At 38.0% G+C, this 26,967-nt stretch overlaps 1 protein-coding gene across 1 annotated transcript; it reads right to left on the bottom strand.

The window, feature by feature from the left end:
* Positions 1-734: 734 nt before the first annotated feature.
* CENPW (centromere protein W) lies at positions 735-8,714 on the bottom strand. Its single transcript, XM_086745045.1, has 3 exons — positions 8,468-8,714; positions 3,371-3,484; positions 735-1,675 (listed from the first exon to the last, which is right to left on the bottom strand). The coding sequence occupies exons 1-3, from the start codon at positions 8,555-8,557 to the stop codon at positions 1,649-1,651; spliced, it is 231 nt and encodes a 76-aa protein (XP_086601171.1). The 5' UTR covers positions 8,558-8,714; the 3' UTR covers positions 735-1,648.
* Between the last annotated feature and the right edge of the window lie 18,253 nt (positions 8,715-26,967).

Genomic DNA, 26,967 nt, shown 5'->3' with positions numbered 1-26,967 from the left:
ACATGAGAATAAAAACATTCTACTAAGCTCAGACTGGATCTTGCTCCTAAGCAAATAAAAAAAAAAGTGGACATCAAAACAAGTTCCAAAAGAAGCTACAGAACTCAACCAACTGTACAATGAGGAAAGATATGTGGCTATACAAGACTGTAAGAAAATATTTCAGGGAAAAATTAAGAGAAAATATTTACAACAAAGGAAAATCTAGTGTTGCAATAAAACTGTTAAGTCACAGACAGTAATTACAAAGAAAAATATAAATAGTCAGATCTCCTTTATTCCTGAGAATGTACTTCAGATTTTTAAATCCAAATATCCTCTACACTTGTATGCTCTCAACTTTCATCGTGGATTCCAAGGGAGTAAGAGAAGAAAATGCAGAATAAGGAATCTAGTCAACCTTACAAGAAGCAGACTGAACCAAGTCCTGTGAGTTAAGTACAGCAGCAGAATCATCCTTCCCTTCTGCATACTGTAAAAGGATGACTTTTCACAGGCTGTATAGGATTTTAAAAAGTACGTGGAAGTGATATGAAATTCAAAGTTTTGTCATTGCTCCAGTTTCTTTAGACTACAAAAATATTTATAAAATGCAATTCTCTTTTGCTGAGTTTCTACAATATACTCAGTAACATGTTAAACAAAATTAGACTACTGAATACATTTTTTTTTTAAATCTTTATTTTAAGAATAGCTCACTGTGCATACGAAGGATCAGCTACCACATATTCCACTGTGAGATTCACCTATATCTTTATTAAAAGATTTATTAAGTAAAGTGTTCAGCAACTGTTTAAAAATATCAGATCAGGAATACAGTATAATTTTAATTTAAAAAGACATTTTTATATAATGTACATTCCCAGACTTCTGACAGGTTAGGATGACACTCAAAACCGGGGAGGAAGTAGCTTGGCACTCATACCAACTTATCTTCACTATTTGTACAGGATCTAACTTCAAAAACATCAGCTGTGCCGGATTTTTTTCTTTTCCGTAACATGCATCTGTCCACACCAACTGAATTAGAGACCACCAACTTGTCTCACACACCACATCAAACAACAGGCCATCTTAACAGTTCAGAGCATGATTTAGAAATACAAAATATGTATTCTTTCCCCAGAATACAGAAGTTTAAGTAATTTAGAAAATATTAAGACATTTATAAATAAATTGAAGCCAAGATATTTAACACACTAGTTTCTACAGCAATTGTTTTGAAAGCTAAAATTTTGTTTAGCTAATGAATCTGCTTTGACCTGCACAATCTACAATGGATTTAGTGAAACCTGCATTTTTATTACCGTTCTCCTTTAAAAGTTTCACACTTTTAATAATAAATGACACATCGTACCTGAAGAGTGACTATGGTATAGACATTCCCAATTATTATGGAAGAAATAAGATACATCAAAAGCCTTAAATGACAATGACACACATTTTTAAATTATGCATGAAGTGTATGAAAATATACATTATAAGTTTATTAAATTCTTTTTTTTAAAGAAACAGCAAGATACTCAGAGTCAGGAGATAGACATCAGTAAAATCGAATACTTCCACAAGTGCAAAAGCTGGCTCACAGGATCTCACGTTAGTAAGAAAACACAGAAAAATATGCTTTGAAATTCCAGTGGTCTGTTTTCTAGCCTCTGCTTTTCTTTAAAATAACCTGCAAAAAGAAAGAAGTATATTTATCACTGCTTTTATCACTACAATCCAGACTCAGACCAAAGATTCACCTAGCCAAACAATCTGTTTCCAAGAGCAGAGTCACCAAGGGTAAAAGTCTAGAGAGAAGGTTAGAAATAAAGCAAAGGCATACAGAAAAATGCCATATCAGAAAGTATTTTTTTTTAATAAGAACATTCATAACCAAGAACTCTGTAAAATAAAAGGCTTATTTTAAAAATGAACACTGAGAAATGGCAACAGCGCTCTCAAGCCTTCAGCAGATTCCTTGAAGCTCTGACCCTGGTAGGCCTAGATAAAAAGAAAAAAAAAAAAAAAAAAAATTTACAATTATACAGCTACTATTCTCAATTTTTGTTTGTAATTCCTTATTTCTTTCTATATCAAGAGTGCCCAGACCTTTGGAAGGACATTTTTTGGTTTGGAGTTTAAGCTGAAAAATGAACTTCAAAGCCCAAGTGGGACCATTTAAGTGTTAACATTATTAAAATACAGGCAGTTTTTCCTTTCTTCTCATCTTAAAAAAAATAAATGGAGTACAAAAATGTTCAAATAATGTTAAGATTGCAGTTAAAAAGAAATTACAAATGCATAAGATTCCAACTGTAACATTCACTTGGCTACCCTAGGCATCCTGTATATATTTCTGTTACTATAGTAATAGAAAGTATCAAACTAAACGTTTTGCCAGAGGAAAAAAAATACTGAAGATAAACAGAAGCCACAGGACCCAAATATCAGATAACAGCCAGTTTTGTTCTTCTCATGTGCCCAGCAGTAGCAGGTGGTTGAACAAATTGAAGAGACTGCGTTCCTTCATGAAACCTAAGTAAAGCAGACATATCCTAGCGAGTGAAATGAGCTACGGAATACAAAAGGATTTCAGTCATACTTTAACACTACTCTAATTCTTTCTAGAGAGAAAAGCTACATAATATCTTCCTCTTTCTCTTCTTTTGCACGTCCACAAAACCTACCGTGCTCCATAATGCAGAGGATTCCTCCTTCACAGATAGTAATTTTTGTTATGCTGAACTACCTATACAGCAATCCCCAGTTTAATCCTTCCTTAGCTGTTGCCTTGCCAAACACAGCATCACACAAAGTATCTCTTTATTCAAGTAGCATCCACACAATGCTATAAGAATCTACTTCAAACATCTTTCAGACTAAGCAGGTAAGAACTAAATGTATAAGAAAAATATCTGAACCTCTCTGAACTCTCTCTCACTTGACCATAACTTCAGTAATATAAATGAAGCTTTAAGACAGCATGCTTCCTTGATATAGTATCATCTTCCTTGATATATCATCATCTTGATATAGTATCATCAAAGATCCTTCAACTTTGGAAGTTGCTCCTATTCCCTGGGCTTTCAGCCCATTGATGCTTGCTGGTAGACTACTATGTAGACTTACCCATGCATTGAAACTATGAATTTAAACATGGAATAATCAAGAAAAACAGGGCTATATTTAATAGGGCAAGGAGAGTTAATTTGATGTCTTGCTAATAGTGATTTATGCCAATGAGGGATTAAAGAATATTATGTTTCTGTGGGTTTTGGATTATAAATAAAAACATATCAATACTAACACAGAAAATTTTTGTATATGTTGTCATAATACATATTACATTAAACAAAGAAGAAAAATATTTAAAATGCTTTATTACCTTTGCTGCAGCTATAATGTGCTCAGGTTTAATTATTTTACTTTTGTTCTCGAAAGCATTTGTCCTGGCTTCTTCTGCTAGTCGATGAAGAAACAGTAAGTAGTTCAAATACACCTTTGAAAGACAGAAGAATTTAAAAAAAAAAAAAAAATTAGGAAGGACTCAAATTGTTTAAGCCGAGTTTCTTTTTTTAGAGGTTCATTGTTTGAGACAGAGGATTCACATATTTGATTACTTCCAAATTCCTGAAAGGTGTTCTCAGGAGAAAAAAAAAAAAGTACCACTCAGTTCAAGTCTAAATAACCTCCCAAGACATTCCTCGCTGCAAGATTTTCATAAATATGGCTTAAATTTAGTATACTTAAATCGTAAGAGTGCTCTAGAAATTATCATACAAACCACAACTCATCTAACAGAAACCAAATCTGATTTTTATTAGCAGTTTTTTATAAAACATAAACATAAATATCAGAGAATAAGAAGGAGCCTTTTTGCTTACTAGTAAATACTTTCAGTGACTACAACGGCCAAACTTTTAATGAACAGCAAATTCATTCCTGCCTTATCACCAAATAGACCACAGATAAGTTCAAGGGCTTCTGTCCCTTTCCAGGAGAAAGGAACATTGACATTAATTACTCCAGAACAAGAAATTCTCCACCATCAGGAGGGTCTATCTTTTTTTTTCCCCCCCAGCTCATCACTTACTTAACCTTTTTACATTAAAAGAACTGGTGGGGCAGTATTCCGTTCAATACGGAATGCTGCTCTGCTAGTACAGAAGTAGCAAAAACTTCAGCAGACAAGGAACTGCTCCAACTTGGACTAAAAAACTGCCAGCCAAAAGCACCCCTGTATAATAAAAGGGAGCTATAATACAAACCTCTAGCATTATACAGACATTATGTGAACTATTTTAATAGTCTGACCTGAAAATTGGTAATTACACCTTTTGTAAATAAAACTTTCAAACAATATTAACTTTGCTATGTAAAGTGTACAAAAATACTTTTTCAATCAAGAGCTCAGAAAAATATTACTGAAATACATGAATTTTTTATTTATACAAAGTAGGTGATATACTTATTCTGCCGTATCTGATCTGCAAAACCTAAAAAGATATAACAAGAAAAGTTACAAGTTGGAGTTTATTGGAATTACTTTGGCAGTGGGTTTGCAGCACAAAGAATCTGTTAGAGGATCTCTGTTAGAAGTTTTTTTAATATCTCCTGAACAAAATGAAACAAGCATGCAACAGAAATTTACGTGATATTTGGCATCATTTGTAAGCATCTACTACACAAAGCAGATGTTCTTGTATATTTATTTAACAAAATATCAAAGCCATTTTTAAGCAAGTCTTTAGTTACTCACACAGAAGTAATCTCAAATTGAATCAAGCAGTGGCACTAAAATAGTGTTCAACATTAGAATTCTCATTATTAGACTTATCAACATGGAGGTTAGAGTTCTGGAAACAACCTGAGGCAGAACAAAAGGTTCCATACTTGCAAGTCCTCCTGCTGAGATACCTAAAGGCAAAAGTGTTAATTTTAAAACTGCATCTTCTCTCAGAATCACTGTACCTTTATTTTCCTATTTTCAAAGTGAATTGCTGCACATGGAGAAGCTTCCCCTGAACTCCTATAAACATAGTCACATAACTAAAATCAGAACATTCCACAATAGAGCACACATTAAGAAATATTCCAGATTATTCAAGACAATTGAGGAAGGCTAATGAAAGGCAGAATGACTGAATACCATGAATGGGACAGTTACTGAAGTACCTAAATGATACCACATTTTTTTAAAGACACTGATTTACTATGTATTAGATTATTGTCTCTCTGCAAAAAAATGTATAAAGTTTTGAACTAGTCTTGAAAACCACCTTACACAACAGACTGCTTACTTCCTATAAAAGAAAGGTTGTCAAGTTTTATGAACATATGTAAAAACTCACAACACTGCTTCCAGAGCAGCTTCCACACACCTGTTCAACAAAACTAATGAATAGTAGGGACAAGCTCCGTAATTTTGTTTTGCTGCCATAACTTCAGAAAAATTCTTTAGACTGATATTTTGCCTTCAGTGTACACTTAATTCATTATTCTATGCCGATAACAAAGAAAAAAGGGGTCATTCAATGCAATACTTTAAGCTTTTTCAGCTATGTAAATACAAACCTGCCCTTCTAGCATAAAACAAGCAGCTGAGTTCCTGCTTTTCTTCTACAATTTCAAGCTAGAACAAAGTTTGCAGCTTTTTCTTCTCAGACTATTGAGGAGGGGATATCTGAACTTCAGTACTGAAATCTTTATGTCTTATTTTCAAAAAGGTAAATTATTAAGTTCTAAGAGCATTGGAAAAACCTTAAACACTATTCCTATCTCTTCACTTAAAGTTATTACCACGCTCTTTCACAAAAACAGCTTCGTCAAAGTTTGATTAAATTTGTTAGCTGCACCGTGCACAGAGGAAGAAGTTAACACTTAGGTTCTGACAAAGCTTCAGATTTAAAAAAAAAAGACTTGATCAAAAGAATCTCTAAAGCAAAGAAGCAGCTCAATTCAGTATTTAACAAAATTGTCTGAATTCTTACATCTTTCAAACTTGTTAGTAATGATCATGTAAGAAGGCATTGGTTTATCGAGGGAAAAATAATCACTGAAGGTCAGGAAAACGAAAACCATCTGATTATGTCATAAGCCAGACAGGCAGACCTCCTCACTGGACTGGCTGAGTACCACAGTAGATTCAAACATAAAGCATGGATCATTCAGGAAGATACCCAGAAACTGAACTAGTCAATTCTCTTATTTCCCTGCAGAAAACACAAGCACTCTGCTCAAAATGTATATGGTTTCATCTTGTTAAGACAGCTACTATACAAGTTTCTTAAGTATGCAATCTAATCACTCTTATAAGGTTTGCAAGGAATAACAAATACTAAAAACCATACTCTCAAAACTTGTTACTTGTCTAACTACAGGACTAAATTATCTCACCTCTTAAAAAAAAAAAAAAAAAATCAAAACTCCAGCTGCGTTGATTATTTATTCATAGAAATGAAGAGCTAAAGAGCTGTTAGCTACACACCTAGTTGAAGAACATAATGGACAATCACCACCCCTGGGCATTTCTGTTTAAAGGTAAAATAAAAAAGACAAGCCTCCGAACATTAAAGGCCATTTAATTTGACATCACCAGAAGAGATAATCTAAGTTTCCACCACATTATTAAAAGTCATCCTCATCTCATCCTCTGCATTGGAATGAGTATTTGCACAGACATATTTTAAGCTAGATCAGATTGTTGTTGTTCTTTAGTCAATTCAATTCACTGATTGTCTCTGCAGCCACAGAACACTAGTGCCAGGACCACGAAGAGATGGGAGCCAATGGCCAGGATCTGGAGGGCTGTCCCGCTTACCCCTTTTCAGACAGCTACGCTACCTGGAAGCCAAATTAACATGACCACGGAAACACAGACCAACAGTTACTAACGATTACAAAAAAATTTGTTAGCGATTGTGTAAGTTTGATTAGCTGACTACTGCATTCCACTGAGTAAGCATTGAGTGGGTTTGAGTAGGAGTAGGAAGGGGCCAGGTCCTTAGTCCATAAAATACTCCAAAGATAGCAAAAGCAGTAGGAGGAGATAATATTTTTTATTAGACCAATCAGAAAAATATGTACTGTTTACATTCAAATCTAAATCCTCTCATGTAATTACCATATTCAGTCATATTAATCTCATTTTTTTTCTTAATGTTGCATATGTACTTTTATCTTCATATATCCCAATATCAGCGCTCAAGATGCTGCAAGACAACTTTCACAAATGTATGAAACATAGACTTGCAATTCAAGTCAGGGACTATACCGGTATACAGTACACATTAATGCTCTGAGAATCACATGCACGTGAAAATAAGATGGTATGACAGTCAGACAAGGTAAAGCTATTAAGTCACTTCAAATATATTTTTTTTATACACAGATATTAATTTTTTTATCAATATGGCAGCTACCACAAGCTCTCCTGAGGTCAGGTTTCCTTGCTGTAGTCAAGCAATTTCTTGCTGAGACAAATCCTTCCTGGGCCACAAAATCCCTTATTGCAAGTCGGAAGGAATCCAGCTTTGTTAGCCTCACTTTTCTGGAACTTATTTAGTATGGCTTTGCTATCTGTACACTTTTATGACAGGTGTTTTTAAACCATGAACAGGATCCCACCACCTTATTATCCTCATTGGATTACTAACAAGACTTGTCATTCCTTAGTTTTGGACAATTACCTTAGATGGCCCTCTACAAAAATACGATAATTCAAGATGCCTTAGCATCTTAGCAACTCATTAATCACAATTCAGTTGATTAATATCTGTGTGCTCGACTGGCTCTACATAAACAACAAACATCTGCACATTACAGCCACATAATCCAAACTGCTATTTCTCAGTCCATCTACATCAAAGTCTTTGAACGGCAGTGTGTAGATGTAGTGATTAAATATTTATCCATCAGCCTGTCTCTGAATCCCCAAACTGCCAGAAACCTGCAATACAGTAGCCACCAGTAAAGCAGAAAGCTGCAATTACTACTTATTAGTATTTTAATGGACCCATCAATTGTCTATCTCCCCACAAACTTTGCCTCCCCTCTGCCTGTAGGTCACTGCAGAAACACCATGACACTTCACATCCCATTACACCCAGCAAGTCTCAAGTGCTCCAGGGCACACAACACATCAGTCCGTGTCTTTCGAGCAACAAAAAACAGTCCCTATTTAGGGACACCTGTCCCTGGGCACCCAGAATAGCTGCAGCCGCCCGCCATGGCCAAACTGCTCCCAGCGCTACGACCCCAGGCTCCCCAGGGGAGCACTCGTGGAGCTGAAGGATTCAGCCCTTGAGCTCACCCCGCTGCCCGAGCGGCTGGGGCCCGCAGCTGGCTGCTCGGGAGCAGGCGCTGCCCCCCGCCCGTGCCCGCAGAAGGCAGGCCGGAGGCTGCGGGGCCAGCGCTGAGGGGCGGAGCGGCCCGCACCCAGCTCCAGGCCGCACGCCCGGCTCCCGCCCCTCTCCTTCCTCACCAGCAGGTCGGTGTTAGCCGCGAGGCGTAACTGAGGCTTGTGCTTCTTCAGGATTTTCCGCAAAGTGCTGCGGGGTGCCGTGCGCTTCATCCTCCTCCTGCTTCTCCTCCTCCGTCGTCGTTCTCCTCCCGCTAAGGCTGCTGCCGCCGAGACCGGACCCAACGGCTGCTGCCCAGCCGCCCTCCGCCGTTCGAATCCGCCGCCCCGGCGCAGGCGCGCGCCCGCCGTGACGCACTTCCCAACGGCCGGGCGCGGCGCCGCCCCCGAGGAGCGCGGAGGTGAGGGGAGCGCGCCGCGCCCCTCCCCGGTCCCCGCCGGCCACAGGCTGGGCCGCAGCGGGCGCTGCAGCGGTTGCCCTGGAAACCGCGTGAAACCCTGGCAGTTCCGGGAGAGCCCTGCGGCGCCTCTGCCCCCGGCGGCCCAGCTGCCGCGGAAAAAGCCGAGAGGGACCGAGCCGCCACTCGCCCCCCGCCCCAACCCTCCGCGCCTTTCCCCGGGCACCGTTCTCCCGAGCCCAGTCGCGGGCTGTCATTTCCCGGGGACAGCGGTTACCGGCTGTAAAGTCACGGTGCCGTGGCGGAGGGCTGCGTGCTTGGGCTGAGGAGAGCTCCCCGGGCGGGTGCGAGGTTTATGAACCGGCCCCAGATGGACACTGCGGCAGTCGTTCCCCTCGCGAGCAACTAAACTGCTTCACCGGACCTACGATTTACCTCTGGCTTGGACAAGTTACCCAAACCTCCACCCAGGCCTTTTTTTTTTTTTAATCAACTAGACAGAAAACGGACGTGGCAGTTTCCCGGCTGCCTTTACCTAGCCTTCAAACCTGTCCCCTGCCGCGTGCAGAGCTTTCCTGAAAATGAAGGGAGCGTGGCACTGGTCAGAGGCACCGGCACAGTGCTGCCTAAACAAGCCCCAGGCCAAGGCCTGTGGGTTTTAGGTTGGCAATCGTCTCCCAAGTGTGATAGAATTTATTTGCTGCAGAAGCCGAGGGAATTGTACGACACGCTTGTCCTCTCCTTCACGGCCTTGTGTGACCCTGCTGGGAGACGTGACGCCAAATGGCCCAGTCTGGGTGGGCTGCAGGGCCAGGAGCCTAACTAGCACCCTAAACCTACGCTAAAATGAGCCTAGAAGTGATAGTTGTGTTCTGCACAGAAATCAGATAAAATACTGCATTAGTACGAGTATGGCATTGTCTTAATTGTACACAGAAACGCACACTTGTTCTGAAATCGGCCACCACTTTCAAAGTGTCATCCTTTCTCCAGCATCTGTCCCTACATTTCTATTTCGGCTGACGGATGCTGCTGACTGAAATACAGGTTTCCCCACAGAGGGGCCCCTGTAGCTTGGCATTCTCAGTGTATTTGGACTGTGTGTACTTAGTTGGAGAAGGGGTCAGGATTTCATACTGAGGTATGGAGTTTTTCAGCATATTTATTAGGTTTTTTTTGTTTTCTTTGGCCTATGGGGTGTTTGCAAATTTAAATGTTAATAAGATAAATATATTGTCTTAATATGGGCAAAATTATCAACACTGGTATGAATCATTTTTATTGAAATATGTTCTTAAATCTGTATGACTTGGTATTTTAGTTAATTTTGCAATATGCACTAAATGTAGTCCAAAGAGAAGTATGATATCTGACAGCAGGAGAGAATTTAAGATTTGCCAGTTCTTCATACTCTGTCTGATATTTGACATCGTGCTTTGTTCTTTCAGCTTTGACTGTCACTTGCCATTAATTGTCAACAGCGATGCAGATCTTAAAATCAGAGTCTTAACATGTTTTCTGTGAATGGATAAGCACAGTAAAACATAGAGGTTTTTTTTCTGCCGTTTAATAATAATCACAGTTAGTGGCTCAGCAGCACTGCTAGAAGTAAACATTTGTTTTTTCAGTTAACTAAATGGCTATGACTCAGGAGCATATACTGTACTGCTCATAATATACACATAGAAACTTGCATTGGGATCAACAGTAATTCAGCATGTCAGCAGATTCAAATCTACAGCTGGGACAAATCAGTAGCTCCACTGGGCCTTACCTGAGCTGACAATTGGGCCTTGCAATCTCAGACTGTCTGTGGGCAACTGGTGTGGGCAAGCATTTTAACAAGTGTAAGAGTTACAAAAGTACCTCCACTATAAATCTAAAACTATTTGAAATAACCTCACACAAATTTGAAACTGTGCGGTGATCTGCATAAAATGACAGCTACTGAGGCTGAAGCCTGGTAACTGTATCTGTAGTCATGTGCTTGCTATATAGACAATGACTGAATAATAAAATCTACTGTTAAAATCTACTGTTAGACTTTTGTTAGTTCTGGTAGTTTTATATTTCTAGTGGACTATTCTTTGGTTTTAGCCACAGAAATTAATAACTTTAAGTGCTCTCTCAAATCTACTTATTTACCAGATTTCCTTTTTTCTTATGTTTTGAAAAATTTATGACATTTGTTAACTGCAAGCAATTGATAAGAGGTCCAATGTAAAAATGTTAAATGATAGGTTCTGATTTACTGAACAAACATGAACTTCAGTAGCTAACATTTCTCCTTGAATATGTATTTGAATCTCTTTATCAGTAAATATTTCTGTAAAAATGATTTTTTAAAAGTTTAATTTTAATACAGGAATATTGTAGAACAAGAACAAATTGTATTGCTGTACATTAAGCATTGCAGTGGACAAAAATTATTTTGTAAGTTAACTGATTAAATTTCATTAAAATCACAACTGTTTGAATGATTTGATTTGCATTAACACATGGGTTAATGATTACATTACAGTGAATCATAGAAAGCTGCAAACTTACATTACGTTTCTTATTTAGAGCATGACTATTTTCCTTTTCTGTCTTTCTGATAGAATCTGTAATGTTCTGTTACAATGCTATTATGAAATATCATTTAAATAGCTAAAAGAATAATGAAAAATGTATTTTAAATGAATTATTGAAAAGTTGAAATTGTTAATTTTGTCATGCTCATGCAGCTTTATAAAAAAAGGCAGTTCTGTGCCTTACAGGCAGATTTTCATATTTTGCCTGTTCAAAAGTTGCAGGAGTTTTGCATCCATTTTCTACAAGCAGGTACCTTATTTTCAAATAGTATTTCAAGGATTTAATATTTTTCACTTTTTAACTATTGCAATTTTTAAGCACACATTAGTTCATTTTGTGAACTGGATGTGTTTTGTGGCTTCGGCTGCAGCACAGCATCTTCCTAGTTTCCCAGCGACACTGAACTGTGTTTCAGAACTAAATGTATCATCTGGTGCCGATGATAAGAGCTAAGAAAATGCAGCAATTAAAATGCCGCCATCCAGGTCTGACTTCCTCAAGAAAACAAAGAACCTTTGCAGTGTTTTTGAATAAAGGCAATTTCAGTGACATTATTTTGTCACTTTTGCTTCCAGGTTATGTGGGTTTCTTGAAAACAGTTCCATACATTTCAGTGACTAAAAAGAGGCCAAGCTTGGGGCCATCACTGCTGAACTGCAAACTAGTAAACATCTTGTTCTCCGTTTCTGTAAGGAAAGAGATGAATTTAAAGGCTGATTTTATCCACTCCTCTAATACAGTGTATTAGAAGTTGAAACAAGGGTATTATTTGGAAATTATATTGAAAAGTAGTGCTTCTTTTCTGGCCCATTTTAACTTGTTAAATTGGCTCTCACAGCCTATCCTTCATAACTATTAGTTTAATTATTTTGTTTCTGAATTTTGACATTATCTTCAGAGTCTTCATCAGCTCTTCATCAATTCCTAATTTTAGAGTCAGCTTTCCCAAAGAATGCTGAAGAATTCCATTTTAAATGTATGATATCTTGAAATTAATAATCACATTTTATAGATTCTTGCTAAGCCAGAGGTCCCTTGGTTTCTCCTCTAGTCAGGTAGAGACTATTAAATACTTTCTGGTGCTAATCCAGTTTCAGTGGTTGGTGAAAGACTTTGAAACTTATCCTGGATATGAATGTCAAAGCCTAAAATCTTTTTGATCTTTTCTTCAGTGATGAAAATATATCACTAAAGCAGAACATAACAGTTCAGCAAAAGTAAACTCTTCTATAATGTAGTTGATAGGCTTGATCATAGTGGTTGGAGTACACAGACTGACTCTCCTGTTACATCTGTGTATTCTTTCTGTTGTATATAGAATAATTCAGGTGTGGTTGAATAATTTTGTAGAGAAACAGGAAAAGAGAGACTACAAAGGAGCAAATTGTATCTTTTCCTCTCTTCCGTGGAACTTCAGCAAATCTCTTGCCTGAAAATGAAGGTGGAAATAGCAATTCTAACAAGAAAGTTTTCTCTTGTGGCTGTCATTATTAACATAATAGTGATAATTTAATTGCAATAGTAAATACTAGAAGTGCAAAGATGTGTTTGGCATTGACCTTTTATTTTAATGAAGAAAAGAAAGACATTTCTAGTATCTTTTTTTTTTAGCCTTATTTCTATTTGTTTTCAGGCCCAGTGTTGAACAGTGAAAAATAAGAAAGGCAAAACACCATCAGACTATTTGCTGATTTTAGGGTTTGCAATTTAAGCTTCAGTTTAGTTTTTCAGGATATTCTATATGTCAGCTCTCTGTATACCAAGCTGTGAAGAACCTGCCTGAAGTCAGGCCAGACACTGTCTGCCTGTTGTAACTGTTGGGATTGCATTCATTAAAAAGTAAAAGCGTGTAAATCGTAGCTCAGCAGTCACTCTTACCTTCAGAGGTATTCCTCATGCACTTGACATGCTGTCAACTAAAAATGTATCAGTTTCACTGCTTTTGAAGTAGTTTGATGCTGGGCCACATTGATATATATGTCCAATACTTTATTTAATTCTGTAAGAGAAAATTGTTTATATTAAGTGTTTCCAATTAGATCCATAAAGATGAATAAATAACACAAAAAAATAACTACTTTGGATACCCACTTTATCTGCGTTCATGTAACTTTTCTCATTACATTTTAGATTTTTACATTATTTGCATTTTGCCTCTGGATCTACTGCACCCATTTAATGCCAGTCATATTTCCTCCCCTGAATTCCAGAAGGAATGATGTTATCCTCTGCAGATGTCATGCTTTCCATGACTACATACAAGCCAGAAGCATCTTCTAGCACCTCGACTCTGATCGGTTAAGCCTGACCTGCCAAAAAAGACTGTCTTCTCTGAGAAACTTTCACAAACCTAAAAAATATTCTGAAAAATACCTGTTGTCCGCCTTCCAAAAAAAAAAATATTTTATGCAAATGTATTATAAACAGAGAAGAAAGGAGAGCACAAAACTTAATGACATTCCCTGGATCTTACTTTGCTGAAAACTAGTCTAATTAGTGTGACACGTTTACTGGTAATGGCCATCAATAGAGAACTCAAACAAAGATTAATAGATGGATGCATATTGCTGAACTGCTAACTTTTAAATTTATTAGGGAGAGTAGATCAGAGATGTTGACCACAAGAAGAGCTAAGCCTAATGGTTTTTCCTCACTTTGTTTTTCACATAAAGGGTAGCAACTCCTTTTTTCCCCACTAGAAGGGGCATTAGCTTTCACCTCCCACAAGGACCATGTCTTTTCCCCATGGGCTTTTTCTTCAGTCAGAAGGAAACCCCTAGAAGTCTGAAATGCAACAGTGTTTCTCCTACCTCTTCGTTGATTTCCTTCAGGTTATGTCAGCTCTGAAGTACTAAATGATGCACTGCAGAATGGCGTGCTTAGCTATGCATCTTTCCAGCAGCTTTCTGGCCGGCTGCTGAGGAAAATGAGTGATCCCAATTTGAGGTATCAACCTGCACAGCAAAAAAAAAATTAACCTCTTGCTGGTGTTTCTGATTGTCACTAATCAGCTCTCCTAAAATAGTGCAGGAAACAGTCAGGAGGCCACTGTACAGGAAAAATGCCCACTTCTTGCCTGGTGCTGCCTGCATGTCCTGTGAATGTGCTAAAACAAAGGAACAGACATGCGTATTTTTAACATTAAAGCCAATTAGGCTATTGATCACAAGTATATCTCAGGCCAAAACTATAAATACAGTTGTTTTTTTGGTTTTTTTTTATTAATAAACAGTAGGTGATAATCAATGGGATGCCTGTGTGCCAGCTGATTTGCCCTGATGCCCCTGATGATGGATTACAGAAAACTGAATTCAAAGAAAACCAATAAAATGGCAGACAGGTTGGGTTTCAGGTAAGGTAAATTGATTGCTCATTTCAATTGAATCTCACTTCATGTGGCAGAAGCCAAGCCATAACATTATTGTTATATGTGAATATGGTAGAAAAAATGAAGAATGGCAGCTATAGTCAAGCAAAAATATTGACTTTCAGGTGCATGGAATACACCTATAACACAGTAGAAGGGTTTTTTTTAGTGTGCAAAGTTGGCATGTATTCTGCAGTGAAGAAGACAGGAGAGGGAAAAATAAAGTAATTTTTATTTATTTCTTTTACCAGCGTAGCCAATAAGGAAATTAGAAGAGAACATTGCAGATAAAGTATGAATTATTCAGAATAGGCTGTAATCAGAATGTATTTTTTTCCATGCAGATTTTTAGAAGTGAAGAGGTTTTCTTACTGCCAAAAGCACCATAGTCACCTGAGAATGAAGTAATATAATTTATGCCAAATGGTTTACTACCGTTAACTACAAATGGTTCCTAAATGATCCACCTTCTTTAGCAAGCAGACATAAAATCATTGGTCTTTGAAATTATTTTAAGAAATTAATGATCTAATACATGCTATCAAGAGTGTGATGCATAGAGTTCAACTGTCTATTTTTCTGGGGAAAAAGTAATTGAAAATTTTAATGTCAGTTCTGTATTAGTAGAGAATAAACACTCTGGAGAACGACAGAATTACTTTTCAGTTTCCATCATTATGGGAACACTTACATTCCTTTTGAGTGCACAGAAATCTTCCTGAATGTGACTCTATGTCATGCTTTTTTCAAATCTGCAAACATCTTTTTTAAACAACAATAATAAGCAAAATATAAAGCCCTCTGAAAATATTCCAGATTACATTGAGAATCAGTAGCTTTCTGAAAGTACCTAAATGAAAAAGATATTTTTTTTTTTAATTGCTACTGCTGTAGCATAGACAAAGGAAAAATACTTCATCGGAGAATATGACAAAGTATAGGAATTACTAAATCCTTTTCCTTTTGGCTACTTAACTGCAAATTTTACTCTTAGGAATGTAGGTTTGGGTTGTTTTTTTTTTTTAATATCTTGCTATATAGTGTATAAACATTAATTATCCATTGAGCTAAAAATGCTTTTATTAGCTTAGAATCATTTTGCCTTCTGGGGATGATAACATTTGCAGTTTCAAATGTGATTAAATGGAAGTGGCAGTTTACAGAGTGAAAGGTACTGTATATGCTGCTTTGATTGTAAAACAACACCAGTAAGTATTGCTTAAAGAAATATAACTTTGACCACAATTTTGTAAATAAACAACTGCTGATACAATCTTTTTTTTTTTCCCACAGAACAAACACACTTTCTTCAAACAGTGCTTGACACAAAGAAAAATAGCAAGGGTGTAATGCTTCAGGTTAATAAAACTAAAAGATAGCAGCTGTAGCTGCAGCCTTGCACAGAGACAAGATGCTGCTCTCTGCTTTAAGAAACTGCATTGGAGCCGTAACGTAAGAATAACCATATTGTCTGTGGAAGAGAGAAGTCATATCGAGTTTTCTTCATCTACCCCAAACTGCTGTGTAAGCCTGTCGTTAAAACAGAAATGTACGTGGAAGCACAGTAGCTGGTAGGACTGGTTTAATAAATGGAACTGCCATACTGTTTTTCTAGACACAATGAAGCTACCTACCTGAGATTATGGAATGTAATTTAATTACCACAAAGCTAAGAAAAAGGTCTATTTTAAGCTGACAGTCACACCTCTTGCATCAACACAAATAAAATTATAACAAAACTTGCCCCATGAAAATGCAGATTGAATCATAACACAAATGCAAGATTTTTTTGAAAGAGCATACTATAACATTGGCTGACACACTTGAAAAACAGAAGTCAGCTCTAAGGTCTCTCACTTTTATCCCAGGTACTGCAAATAGGCATTTTGTATTTAGACTAGCCTGAATATTGTCAAAGGTTAAGCTTGGTTTTTCAGTGTACAGTGATTTTCTTTGTAGTAAATAAGGTTGCTGTGATGTTTTTTAAGTACCTTCATCTGGATATGGGCTGTAGCTCCATAACATCACCAGCATCGCACCAGCTTCCAGAGGTACCATGAAACAGTTCCCTTGGAGGAGGTCAATGGCCTCAAACTGCTGCTAGTTACCATCCTGACTGATGGTACTTTGCCCTTATACAAACCAACCACTCAATGTTACCATTAAAAAACACAGAAGAAAATATAAAATTTCTGTTCAGAGGCAGCTCTTTGCCTAAAAAGGTGGCAGATGTGTGCTTTTTCAGATTTTTTTTTTTTTCTGAATGGTAGTACATTGATACTGAATGCTGCCCTGCCTTGTAGAGTGGATAAAAATATACTTGACATCAGGATAACTTTTTTTCCAGGTTGTTTTTCAAACTGGTCTAAAGATATTTGCTGTTTTGAAAGATGTGTTTGCATCTCTCTAGCATTCTTCCCACTTCTTTCTGACGATGTAGTGATATATCACTAGGTCTACTCTGATGTGCAAAGTGTCCTGGAAGACAGCCATCAGGAGAAAGAGAAAAAAAAAAAAGTGTGTACAAGCTGGGCTTAGATGTAGCTCTTTTGGGGAAGTTTCTAGTGTAAATGTCATTTGTTGAAGGCCCATACTCATTGGTACGCTCAGCTGTTTTGCAGTGCTAGAAGTAAGCAAAACAGCTGTAAACCCAGCTTAACTCTCCAGTTAAGCTGAATTTATGACATCTTTACAATACCAGTGCAGAACAAAGCAGCTGGAGACAAGGAGTAATTCTGATCCTAACAATCCCTTTTTAGGCTTTATTTGGCATTCTTTTGTCAGGGAAAAGTTTGCCAGTTTGTCTAAGATTAAATTTAGAGGCCTCTGAGAGGCCTCTGAAGATTAAACAAAGTTGTACCATAGAACACATGTTCATAAATGCATAGACTTTAAATGTTTCTTTGTAACATTATATTTTGAGCAGATTAATCCAATTTGGGTACCTTGTGAACTTAGAACTCTCACTGATTTCAATAATGACTAGGATTGCACTTCAATTAGTTTTGCCTGTTACATTTTTTTTTCAAAGAAGTAAATTGATATTTATATTCAAAATAAATTTAACAATTGCATCTCCCATAATTCTTACACTTGTGAATTCTGTGTGTGGATGACAAATCTTCATTTGCCCTTAGCTACAAGGGTCCTGAAATACATAAGTTTGTGTCAAGAAGCCACAGGCATCAGTAACAGAAAAGCCTCTCCTTAGGATGCCTCCTGAAAGCCGTTGCTCCAAGCAGATAGAAAATATAGATCCTTTTCCAAATCTAGATGAACTTTTTAATATTTGAATACATTTTTCAATACCTGAAGAGCATCATGTGATCCCAAATATTCCTTCAACCTTTAAAGTTTAGAAATTGTCTGAAAATTATTAGTGAAGTTCTCACCCTCTTCCTATGCAAAGACAATGAGGATACTGAAGATACTTTGCTCATGGCTAACTTTTCGACTCCCTAGTTTACTCTTCCTCCCGTCAGAAAATATATTAATAGATTTTGTTGTGTAGTTTCTAATAACTTGCAGTAGTTTTTTCGTACACTTGAATTTTCCTCTTAGATGCAAACAATGAAAGCTACAAATATAACTTAAGACCTGAAATGCCCATGACATCTAATTTGGTGTCTCAGAGACTTGGACCTTTTCAGATGATACATTTTTATAAAGCAACATGCTCAGAAGTTAGTGAGATATAAGTTTAATACACATTCATGTCTTGCATTTCTTGTTAATAAAGTTCATGTTTGAAACACAGCCAATCTTTCTTGTTCCTCAACTTAAATAAGTGCTGCAGTCTGAAAAAGAATCAGAATATTTCCTGAATTTTGTAGGATCGGTTGCAACCTCAGCATCTGTTGTCTTTGTAAACCAGTATCTTGACTATGTAGTACGTTAAATAAACACAGCTTGTCTTTTACAAGATGTCTTCTCCTATTGACTGCCAAATGAAGCACAACAAACATGTTAAAAAAAGAATCTTCACTAACTGGAGTAGTTGTCCACTTACTCCAGAGATCGGTAAAATGTTTGGCAAGGAAAACATGGACTGAGCACTAGCACTCGTTCACATGTCAAAGCCAAAATAGAAAACATAGTTCATAATGGAGTGCAAGGATAAGAGTGCTGGAAAGGCAGTCTTGTAAATATGTGCTACAAAACTGTACCACTCTCCACTTTTTCGGTTGCTTTCTTGTGCAGTTCAACTACATTTCTGTAAAACAGTGTGCCCTAATGCAACTCAGGAATGCGCATGTCTTCTCCTAAGAAGAGATGCTGAGCCAAACACCAACCCCTGTATCAGTGTGTGGACGCATTGCACAGCTGGAAGAGCAGTTGCAGCTATTAAGAAAAAAAACATGTTTTTTTTTCTATGGAGTTATCTAAAAGAGTGTGTTTTAAACATGATTTTGACCACAATAAATTTTGCAAACTAAAGACAATGTAAATTTAATGGTGGAGTGTAAGCTCTCTCAGGTCTTAGCCAAATGACATCATTAGCAGTCAAAAATAGGTGATTAGTGCAAAATCAAATTGTGGGGCGTTGTCTCCGCCTGACATTTGTGTGCCCACACACTCAGAAAAAAAGCTGTGTGGGGAGCTAAACAGTGTAGTAATCCTCTATTACTTGCCTAAAAAGGTGGCAGGAGTGCGTACTGCACTGTCAAAATCTCTATCTAGAGACAGTCTGAGGTGCGTAAGGTTGATCATGGGCAGGAAACAAAAAGAGGAAAGGAGTAGGACAAAAGGAGAAATTCCCTAACCCTCAAGACACCAGTAACACCTTACCTCACGTCATATTCCCCATAACTGCAGGTTCAGCTGAAAAAATGCTAGAGTATATAACAGGAACAACACTCCATAGGCAGAGCCTGTATATCTTTGCAGCCTCTGAGGCATGAGCTCCATGGGCTCATTGCACTTGACTGTTTTTCAGGGATGCCTTGAGGTGTGTGAGGCACTGCTTGAGCAAGTGTGAGATCATATGCATACTTTAGGGAATTAGGATTTCAAAAAGAGACCTTATGTATTCACATACCTAAAATCTACTTATTTTCTAAAATCAAGAGGGATGTGAGTTTATATTTTTTAAAAATTTAAGAGACAGAATGGTTCTTAATTCCTTCTGAAATAAGCAAAATCAAAGGTGCTCCATTCCTTTTGTAAAATCTGGTCCTTTTTCCCACACACACATACATCGATTGCTTTAGCACTTACCAGACCTTTACAAACAAGTACCTAGACATCATAAAATCACAGTAAAGTTGATACAGAAATAATGATCCTCCCTTTGCAGACAAGGTAACTGACTCTTAAGACATTAAGACCAAACTGTTACCCTAAATCTGAACACCTGCAGACGTACTTAATAGCAAACAGGTGATGTAGAAGTTATCAGGACTGAAAACATAAAAGTACTACTTAAGGTCTGTGGAGATAGATGCCCAAGTCTGAAAACACTGTTTAAGTTCATATTTAGTTTCCAGACATTTAAACCATGCATAGTAATATTTATCTGAATGTGTTTACAGACACTTCAAATTTGTTAATTTTTTAGAAATTTTTCCATGAGACAAAGTTACCTTTTCTGGTAGATTCACCTTTTGCTTCTTCTAGAAGAGGAGTTACTTCTGGGCTAACTAATTTCCATTTAATAATGGATGAATTTTCCTCTTGTGAAGCTAGATAGTTTTTCCATTGCTTGTATTTCAGTATTGCTGAAACCAGGTGTTAATTTTCAGGGGGATAGGAGGTTTCCAGACAGCTGCCAGGACTAATATAGCAGCCAGCAGTAAACGCTGAATAAGCTTAGGTACAAAATCTATACCATCTGGTTTCAGGAGTCCCCAGCCAAAAAAAATGTGAGGCCAGTTCCTTTCATGTCCAGAAATCTTCCTGTTCATTGGGAATTGTGAAATGGATCTTACCTTTGCATTACCTTTTAATTCACAATTCAGAGGAAGATTCAAATAATGGTCTTAAAAAAAACATTGCATAACTGTAAAATGGGAAACTAAGTAAGGTGCTCAGATTTCATAATAAGACAGATGAACACTATTTGACAAGCTGAGATCAAAGTCCTTGCTCAGCCTCACAGTAGTCCAGTTTCCCAAGCTGCTGTTTCTCAAAGTTGATGATAGCTACCGGTGCTCAACACAGAAACAGAGTCCCCCAGAAGAGTGGTCTCCCTAGACCAGTAAGTCAATAAGGAGATACAAAATGAAGCCCTTCAGGTTTGATTTAAGACCAGGGAGGTAAGGAATGAGGTCCATCTTGGCTGCCAATGAGGAAATACTTCTGGTTCCTTAGGTGTCTGAAGAGATTTACTATGTTCTACATAAAAAAAAACCCTGCTATACTGAAAATTTTGATAAAAGAGTAACTCAAGAGTGACTTTGATCACAGACATGAGTATGAAGGCATGGATATAGCTTGGGCCACTCTAGAGATAGCCAAGGAGGTCCAAGCAACAGAACTTCCAGTGAAGAAGTGTGGAAAAGGAGTGTTTTCTGCAATTTTTAAAGCCCAAATCATTTCACACTCTCCCTCAGGCAGTCATTTACAGCTATACAAAGGTCACTTTCTTACTAAAGCCCTGAAGGTACCAAGCTATCATCCCATCCAAAGAGTCATTAATGACTCTTAGCTTTTTTATGTCTGGGTTGTATATTAAAAAATTGCATATACAAACATGCAAGCCTGTTTTTCTTTTACTATCATCACTGCTTTCGACACCCTGATGAAATAATTGCTTTAACTGGATGATTAAACCGTTTTGAGAAGGGACTGCCATGTTACTGTATTTGTCTACAACAGAGTATCATGATTCCCCAGTCCATAGGCACTATCACAGTGCAGATAAAACAGCAACGGTAGTGCTGTTGCATTCCTGGTAACTGTGCATCATCTCCACTGCTATATAGTAATATTGCCCTGAGCTCTGTACAGCAAGTTAGAGTAGCTCTATCGTTTGAGCTAGCAGCAGGTTTAACTGGAGACACTTTTAAAGATGGGCAGATGAATGCAGATCAGACTAAACTGAGTCAGAAAAAATATAATTTTTAAAGCCTGATGTTTTCTCTCAGCACCGATCTCCAGAAGACTTAATGTTCTGAGAATTCATTCTGACTCCTTCGTGGCTCATAGTCAAAATAATTTTTTTTGTATCTGTGTCTAGTGATAGTAAAGTGATGATCCTTCTGATCATATACTCAGCAATAGTGTTTGATCATAGGTTCCAGCTGGAGGGCATTCTGAATTAAAAATTTCAAGTAACTAGACTATTTTATAAAGCACTATGAATAATCATTTCAGTAAAGGCAGTGATTTTGCTCCGTTCATGCCCTGGAACAATAGTGCTAGTATAAATCCCAAGATAGCACTCAATGTACTTTAAGAGAGAACTTTAGTCACCTTAAAAAAATTTAAAAGGCTATGGTCCAAAGTTCCACTTATCTCTGAATGTATGATAAACTGTTGATCCACAGATAGAGAAGAGTCTTCTGTATTGTATCCATGAAGCATCTGTAAGTGATAACTTAGGCAACGGTAGTGCACTGATATTTTTCAAAGTGGCAACAGAACACACATCAAAATACTGACCAGTCACTGGCTAACAGACTGTTATAGTCCAGAGCTGTGTTTCTTCACTCTTGAAGCAGTAGACTCCGTGTATAAAAGTAGGACTCATCCTCAGACTGCAAAACCACTTAAAGAACAGACATGCCACAAAATGCAACCAGATCCAACAGGCTTTCCTGTTACTAATTTTCATCTATTTCTTTATTTAATGTATTTATAAGGATCTTCCTATTTGACTGTTTCTGATATTATGAAAGGTTCAAGGGACTAAATAATAACAAAACCCGTGGATCTTTATTTCACATTATCTGGTCTTGTTCCAAAAATTCGCAAATCACTTTTAATACCAGAGCGAAGATATTTCAGTGAAAGCAAGTACATGCACAGCCTCTGTCCAAGAAGAAGCAGCAGCAGAAACTTTATCACTCACTCTTCTTCAGTGTTAACAGCCAGAGGGAATACACTCTGGAAATCAATTTTCTTTTACAGGAACTTGATGTGGGTAGTTGCTTGATGTGTTCAGCTTCTGTATGGCCCAGATTCAACAAGGCACTTAAAAGTGCGGCTGACTTTATTCATGTGGGTATTTACGTATGTGCTTAAGTACTTTGCTGAGTTGGGGCTTATATTAGGTCGTACGCATTTACTAGGTCAAGCATCCAGGCTAAAACTTTCTCTATTTTTCCTAGTTACACCCCAGATAAGTCCAGACACACAATACATTTGGAAGCGCCTGCATGAATTTATCAGCTGATGTTACCCAAGGCGATGGGGAATACATTCTTGTTCTGTTGGGGAAACATAGTAACTTGCCTCCTCTCTACAGACACTGTAGACTGCTGAGAGGATCTACATGGGCCAAAGTTCAAACATACAGGATAATAGATTTATTTAAATATGTGTGCTGCTGCAGTCTCTAGCAGTTGAAACCAGTCTTGTGCCCTAGTGTATTAGGTGCCATAGAGAAGCGTAAGGTCCCTGCTCCAAGTAGTTTACATTCTGAAGAAGCATTGTACTCCAGGGCTAAGTAATTGGAGAGCCGTACTTTTGCCACAATGAAACACTTACCAAGATAAACCAAAAAGCAGATAATATAGGAAAGAAAAATTAAGTGCATGACTGCTTTTTTCCTCTTTAAACTCTGGCTATTAGCCCAGACATTAGCCTATCTAACCCGCAAGTAAGTTGTTTAAGAAACACAGTGATTCCAACCATTGAGGGAGTATCACTGAGTAAAAATTTTCTATTTTCTTGGAAGAGAAGATGTGATTAAGATTGTGGTCCAGTATGCTCATCAGCCCTCTGTTACTGACTTCCAACTCCGTAGCACATTTTAGACAAAAATATATGACATCCCCATGTGTTGTTTGAGATCCTGTGGCAGAAGAGAAGATGACTCTTGCAGCTGCTAACTGCTGCAGGCCCCATTAATGAGGCTTAGAGTCTGTCTGGGAAAGCTGGTGCCTTGCTCAAGCTTTGACAGTGTTTGAAACCCATACTCACTGCAAGTGAAGCAGGTTCTTCTCCCTTCTCTACCACTGTGTACATTTTCTCTGCATAAGCTACAGTATTCCACTCTGCATTTTACTATCCTGGCAAAAATACTTACAAAACCTTGAATTTGTGCTGCCTCTGAATAAAAGACTTGGAGCTCCACTGAGAAGATGTACCCACCTAATCAATCTGTCCATATAGAGGAGCCAGTCAGTGCATGCGTGGCTATAATGGAGCCTACACACATGGGAAAGAAAGGCTAGGAAATAAAAAAAAGGAGCTGCAATTCCCGAGGAGAATAGGACAGAACCTGGGACACAATTCCTTGTGAAACCATAGTACACCTGCTCCATTGCTCACTTATTGCATAATTATCTTCCTGGACTTGCTTTCATTCTACTGTAATTGACAGAAATGTTCTCAGTGTCTCAATTTTCCCTCAACATCAAGACTTCAATAATTTGGTTTTTTTCCAGGGCAAACTATTTTGAGACTGATTGCCTCTAAGTAATTCAGCAAGGTTGAACATTGGTCTTGTGAGTTATTGTAGTGTCTTTTTCTGGAACCAACCCCCTGCAGTCCTAATATGCTGATGTTAACTTTGTGAGCTGAAATGTCACTCTTCCGATTTCCATGCAGACTTTCTGTAAAATTTGTTTGAGAGTGTCAGTTCCTGTTAGAAGGTTTATTCAGGTCTTAGTGGTATGAAAATTCTTTGATTTTTGCAAAAAGCCACAGATATATCATCATAGATTTTAACAGTGGCTAGGTACTGTTAGCATCGACAAAAATAGTTAGTGGAGGCTGTTTGAGCCATGTTTCTTTTTTAATGTAAATTGGATACAATGCCGAAAAAGGGGAGAATCATCATTAGGCTAGCACAACTCCTGCCTTACATCTTACCCATCTTCACTGTGTTTTATTCCGCTAATGGGATCTGTATGTATTTTGAACTCTAAGACTAGTATAAACTGTGAACATCTCTTGAGGAGGGGGAACACAGCGATGAAATCACAGAACAGAAAAAGAATGAAGCTGAAAATGAGGCCAAAAGATTGAAATCAGGACAGATTTAAATCATTCTTTGCTCTTTTGTTCATCTTGGTTGTCTGATAAACTACCAAGCAGGACGAAGTTCAGGAGACTTGATATACTGCATGTTAAGTCTTTGTTGTTATAAGGTGAACTCCCTTACTCCAGCTTGCTCTCCTCCTCTCCCACACTTGTTGTTTTAATGCAGAGGAAAGTTAAACTCCCCCTGCTTAACTCCAGTACCTCTTAATGAGGGAACTGTAACACTATCCAGTCTTCTCTCACCACACGGCAATCAGAATTTCATTGCTTTGCACAGCTTGACTTATGTCAAAAAGGGCAGTTAAAATTCACCCAAGTCCTGGAAACCCTCTGTTGAATTACACAGATCACATCTTAGCTACAGGAGGATTTTGTTTGTTTGTTTTATTTTTTAGATAGTCAAAGGGCAAGAAGTATTATTTGCAAAAGCTCTTTCACATACCTGGTTCTTAGGATGCTGACATCAGCAAGATGATCGACATATCGTATAGTTAAAGAGGCACAGGCAGTAGAGCTTCGTGTGCTGATAAAAAGAAACACCATTTACAAAAAATACAGTCTGATCATACAAAATGGCTCTTTTAGCCTATTGTGGTTAAGAAAATCTGTTAGTGCATCCTAATAGATTATCTTTGACAGTGTGGGCTTTATATTTACAAATGAGCAAAAATCAGAACGGAAGGCTCAAGGCCAGTAAATTTGAGTAAAGGGAAGTAATGTTATTTATGGGCAGCTGCACTTGAACCAGCATTTCTGAAGCGTTCAGGAGAAGCCTCCTTGAATGCTCACATGCACATTATGTGATTACTGCAGTTGATGCAAGGGGAACAACACAAGCAAACATTTGCCGGCACTTGTCTTATGCTTGCTGTAGCTGAAGTGGTATCTTCCAAGAGTTTTTAGACATGCTCTTTTTTTTTTTTTTAGTATGTTACTTCAATTAAACTGAAAACTGAACACAAAAGAATGCTCTATTAAACTGTGAAATTATTGTATTGCGTTACAGGAAGCCTCCAAGTTTACACAATTAGGAATGTCTTTGCGGTATAGGGGTAAATACCCCAGTTTACAAGACAGTTCAAAGGATATCATAAACAATTGCCTCTGAAGTGATAATGCTATGGATATTTTTCTGTGTACATAGAGTCAGCACAAGGAGATTACCTTTAATAGTGGTGGCTCTACATCCATGAAACATTAATTATCCAGAGAAAACATAAATTGCTTATAAGCAACAGCCCTAGACCCAAAAAATTCAATTATATTTTTAAATAGTGGTTCATTTATGGAGTATTTAAAGGTATGGGGAATCACTGCGTATTCCAGTACTCTTTATCCTGAAAAAGAGACCCCCAATGGAAAATATGAAAAATTTACAGAATCATAGGTGACATGGAGGTGAATAGGGATCAGCTGTTCACTATCTTCTCCAGTGCAAAAGCAGGAAGGCATCAAGTGAGGACTGTAAATTCTAATCCAAACAAATGTGAGAGCATGGTTCTTCATCGTAAGAAGCATGGGCAGCAGGTCGAGGAAGGTGATTCTCCTCCTCTACCCTGCTCTCATGAGACCCCACCTGGAGTGCTGTGTTCTGCTGTGGAGTCCCCAACATAAGAGGGACGTGGACCAGTTAGAGTGAGTCCAGAGAACAGCCACAAAGATGATCAGAGGGCTGGAGCACCTCTCCTATAAGGACAGGCTGAGAGAGTTGGGGCTGTTCAGCCTGGAGAAGAGAAGGCTCTGGGGACACTTTATAGCAGCCTTCCAGTAGCTAAACAGGGCTTATCAGAAAGATGGGGAGAAACTCTTATCAGGGCCTGTTGCAATGGGATAAGGGGTAGCGGTTTTACAATAGAAGGAAGCAGATTCAGACTTGATACAAGGAAAAAATTTTTTACACTGAGAGTGGTGGAACACTAGAACAGGTTTCCCTGAGAGGTGGTGGATGTCCCATCCCTGGAAACACTCAAGGCCAGGTTGGATGGGGCTCTGAGCAACCTGATCTGGTTGGAGATGTCCCTGCTCCTTGCAGGGGGGTTGGACTACATGACCTTTAAAGGTCCCTTCCAACCCAAACCATTCTATGATTCTATGAAATATGGGCCATAGTGATGTTGTACAGATGTATTTGAGGG

This window comes from Chlamydotis macqueenii, chromosome 3, assembly GCF_036417535.1.
Source record: "Chlamydotis macqueenii isolate bChlMac1 chromosome 3, bChlMac1.mat, whole genome shotgun sequence".
In the NCBI taxonomy this organism is placed as follows: Eukaryota; Metazoa; Chordata; class Aves; order Otidiformes; family Otididae; genus Chlamydotis; species Chlamydotis macqueenii.
The sequence above is the reverse complement of the archived record's forward strand: the minus strand, read 5'-3'. Positions and strand labels throughout refer to the sequence as shown.

What these genes read in the sequence shown, in the direction of transcription:
- CENPW (XM_086745045.1), bottom strand. Translation starts at nt 8,557, where the DNA reads ATGAAGCGCACGGCACCCCGCAGCACTTTGCGGAAAATCCTGAAGAAG. An exon ending in CGGCTAACACCGACCTGCTG is followed by an intron (nt 3,485 to 8,467) that starts GTGAGGAAGGAG and finishes TGTCTTTCAAAG; the next exon opens with GTGTATTTGAACTACTTACT. An exon ending in ACATTATAGCTGCAGCAAAG is followed by an intron (nt 1,676 to 3,370) that starts GTAATAAAGCAT and finishes TTCTTTTTGCAG; the next exon opens with GTTATTTTAAAGAAAAGCAG.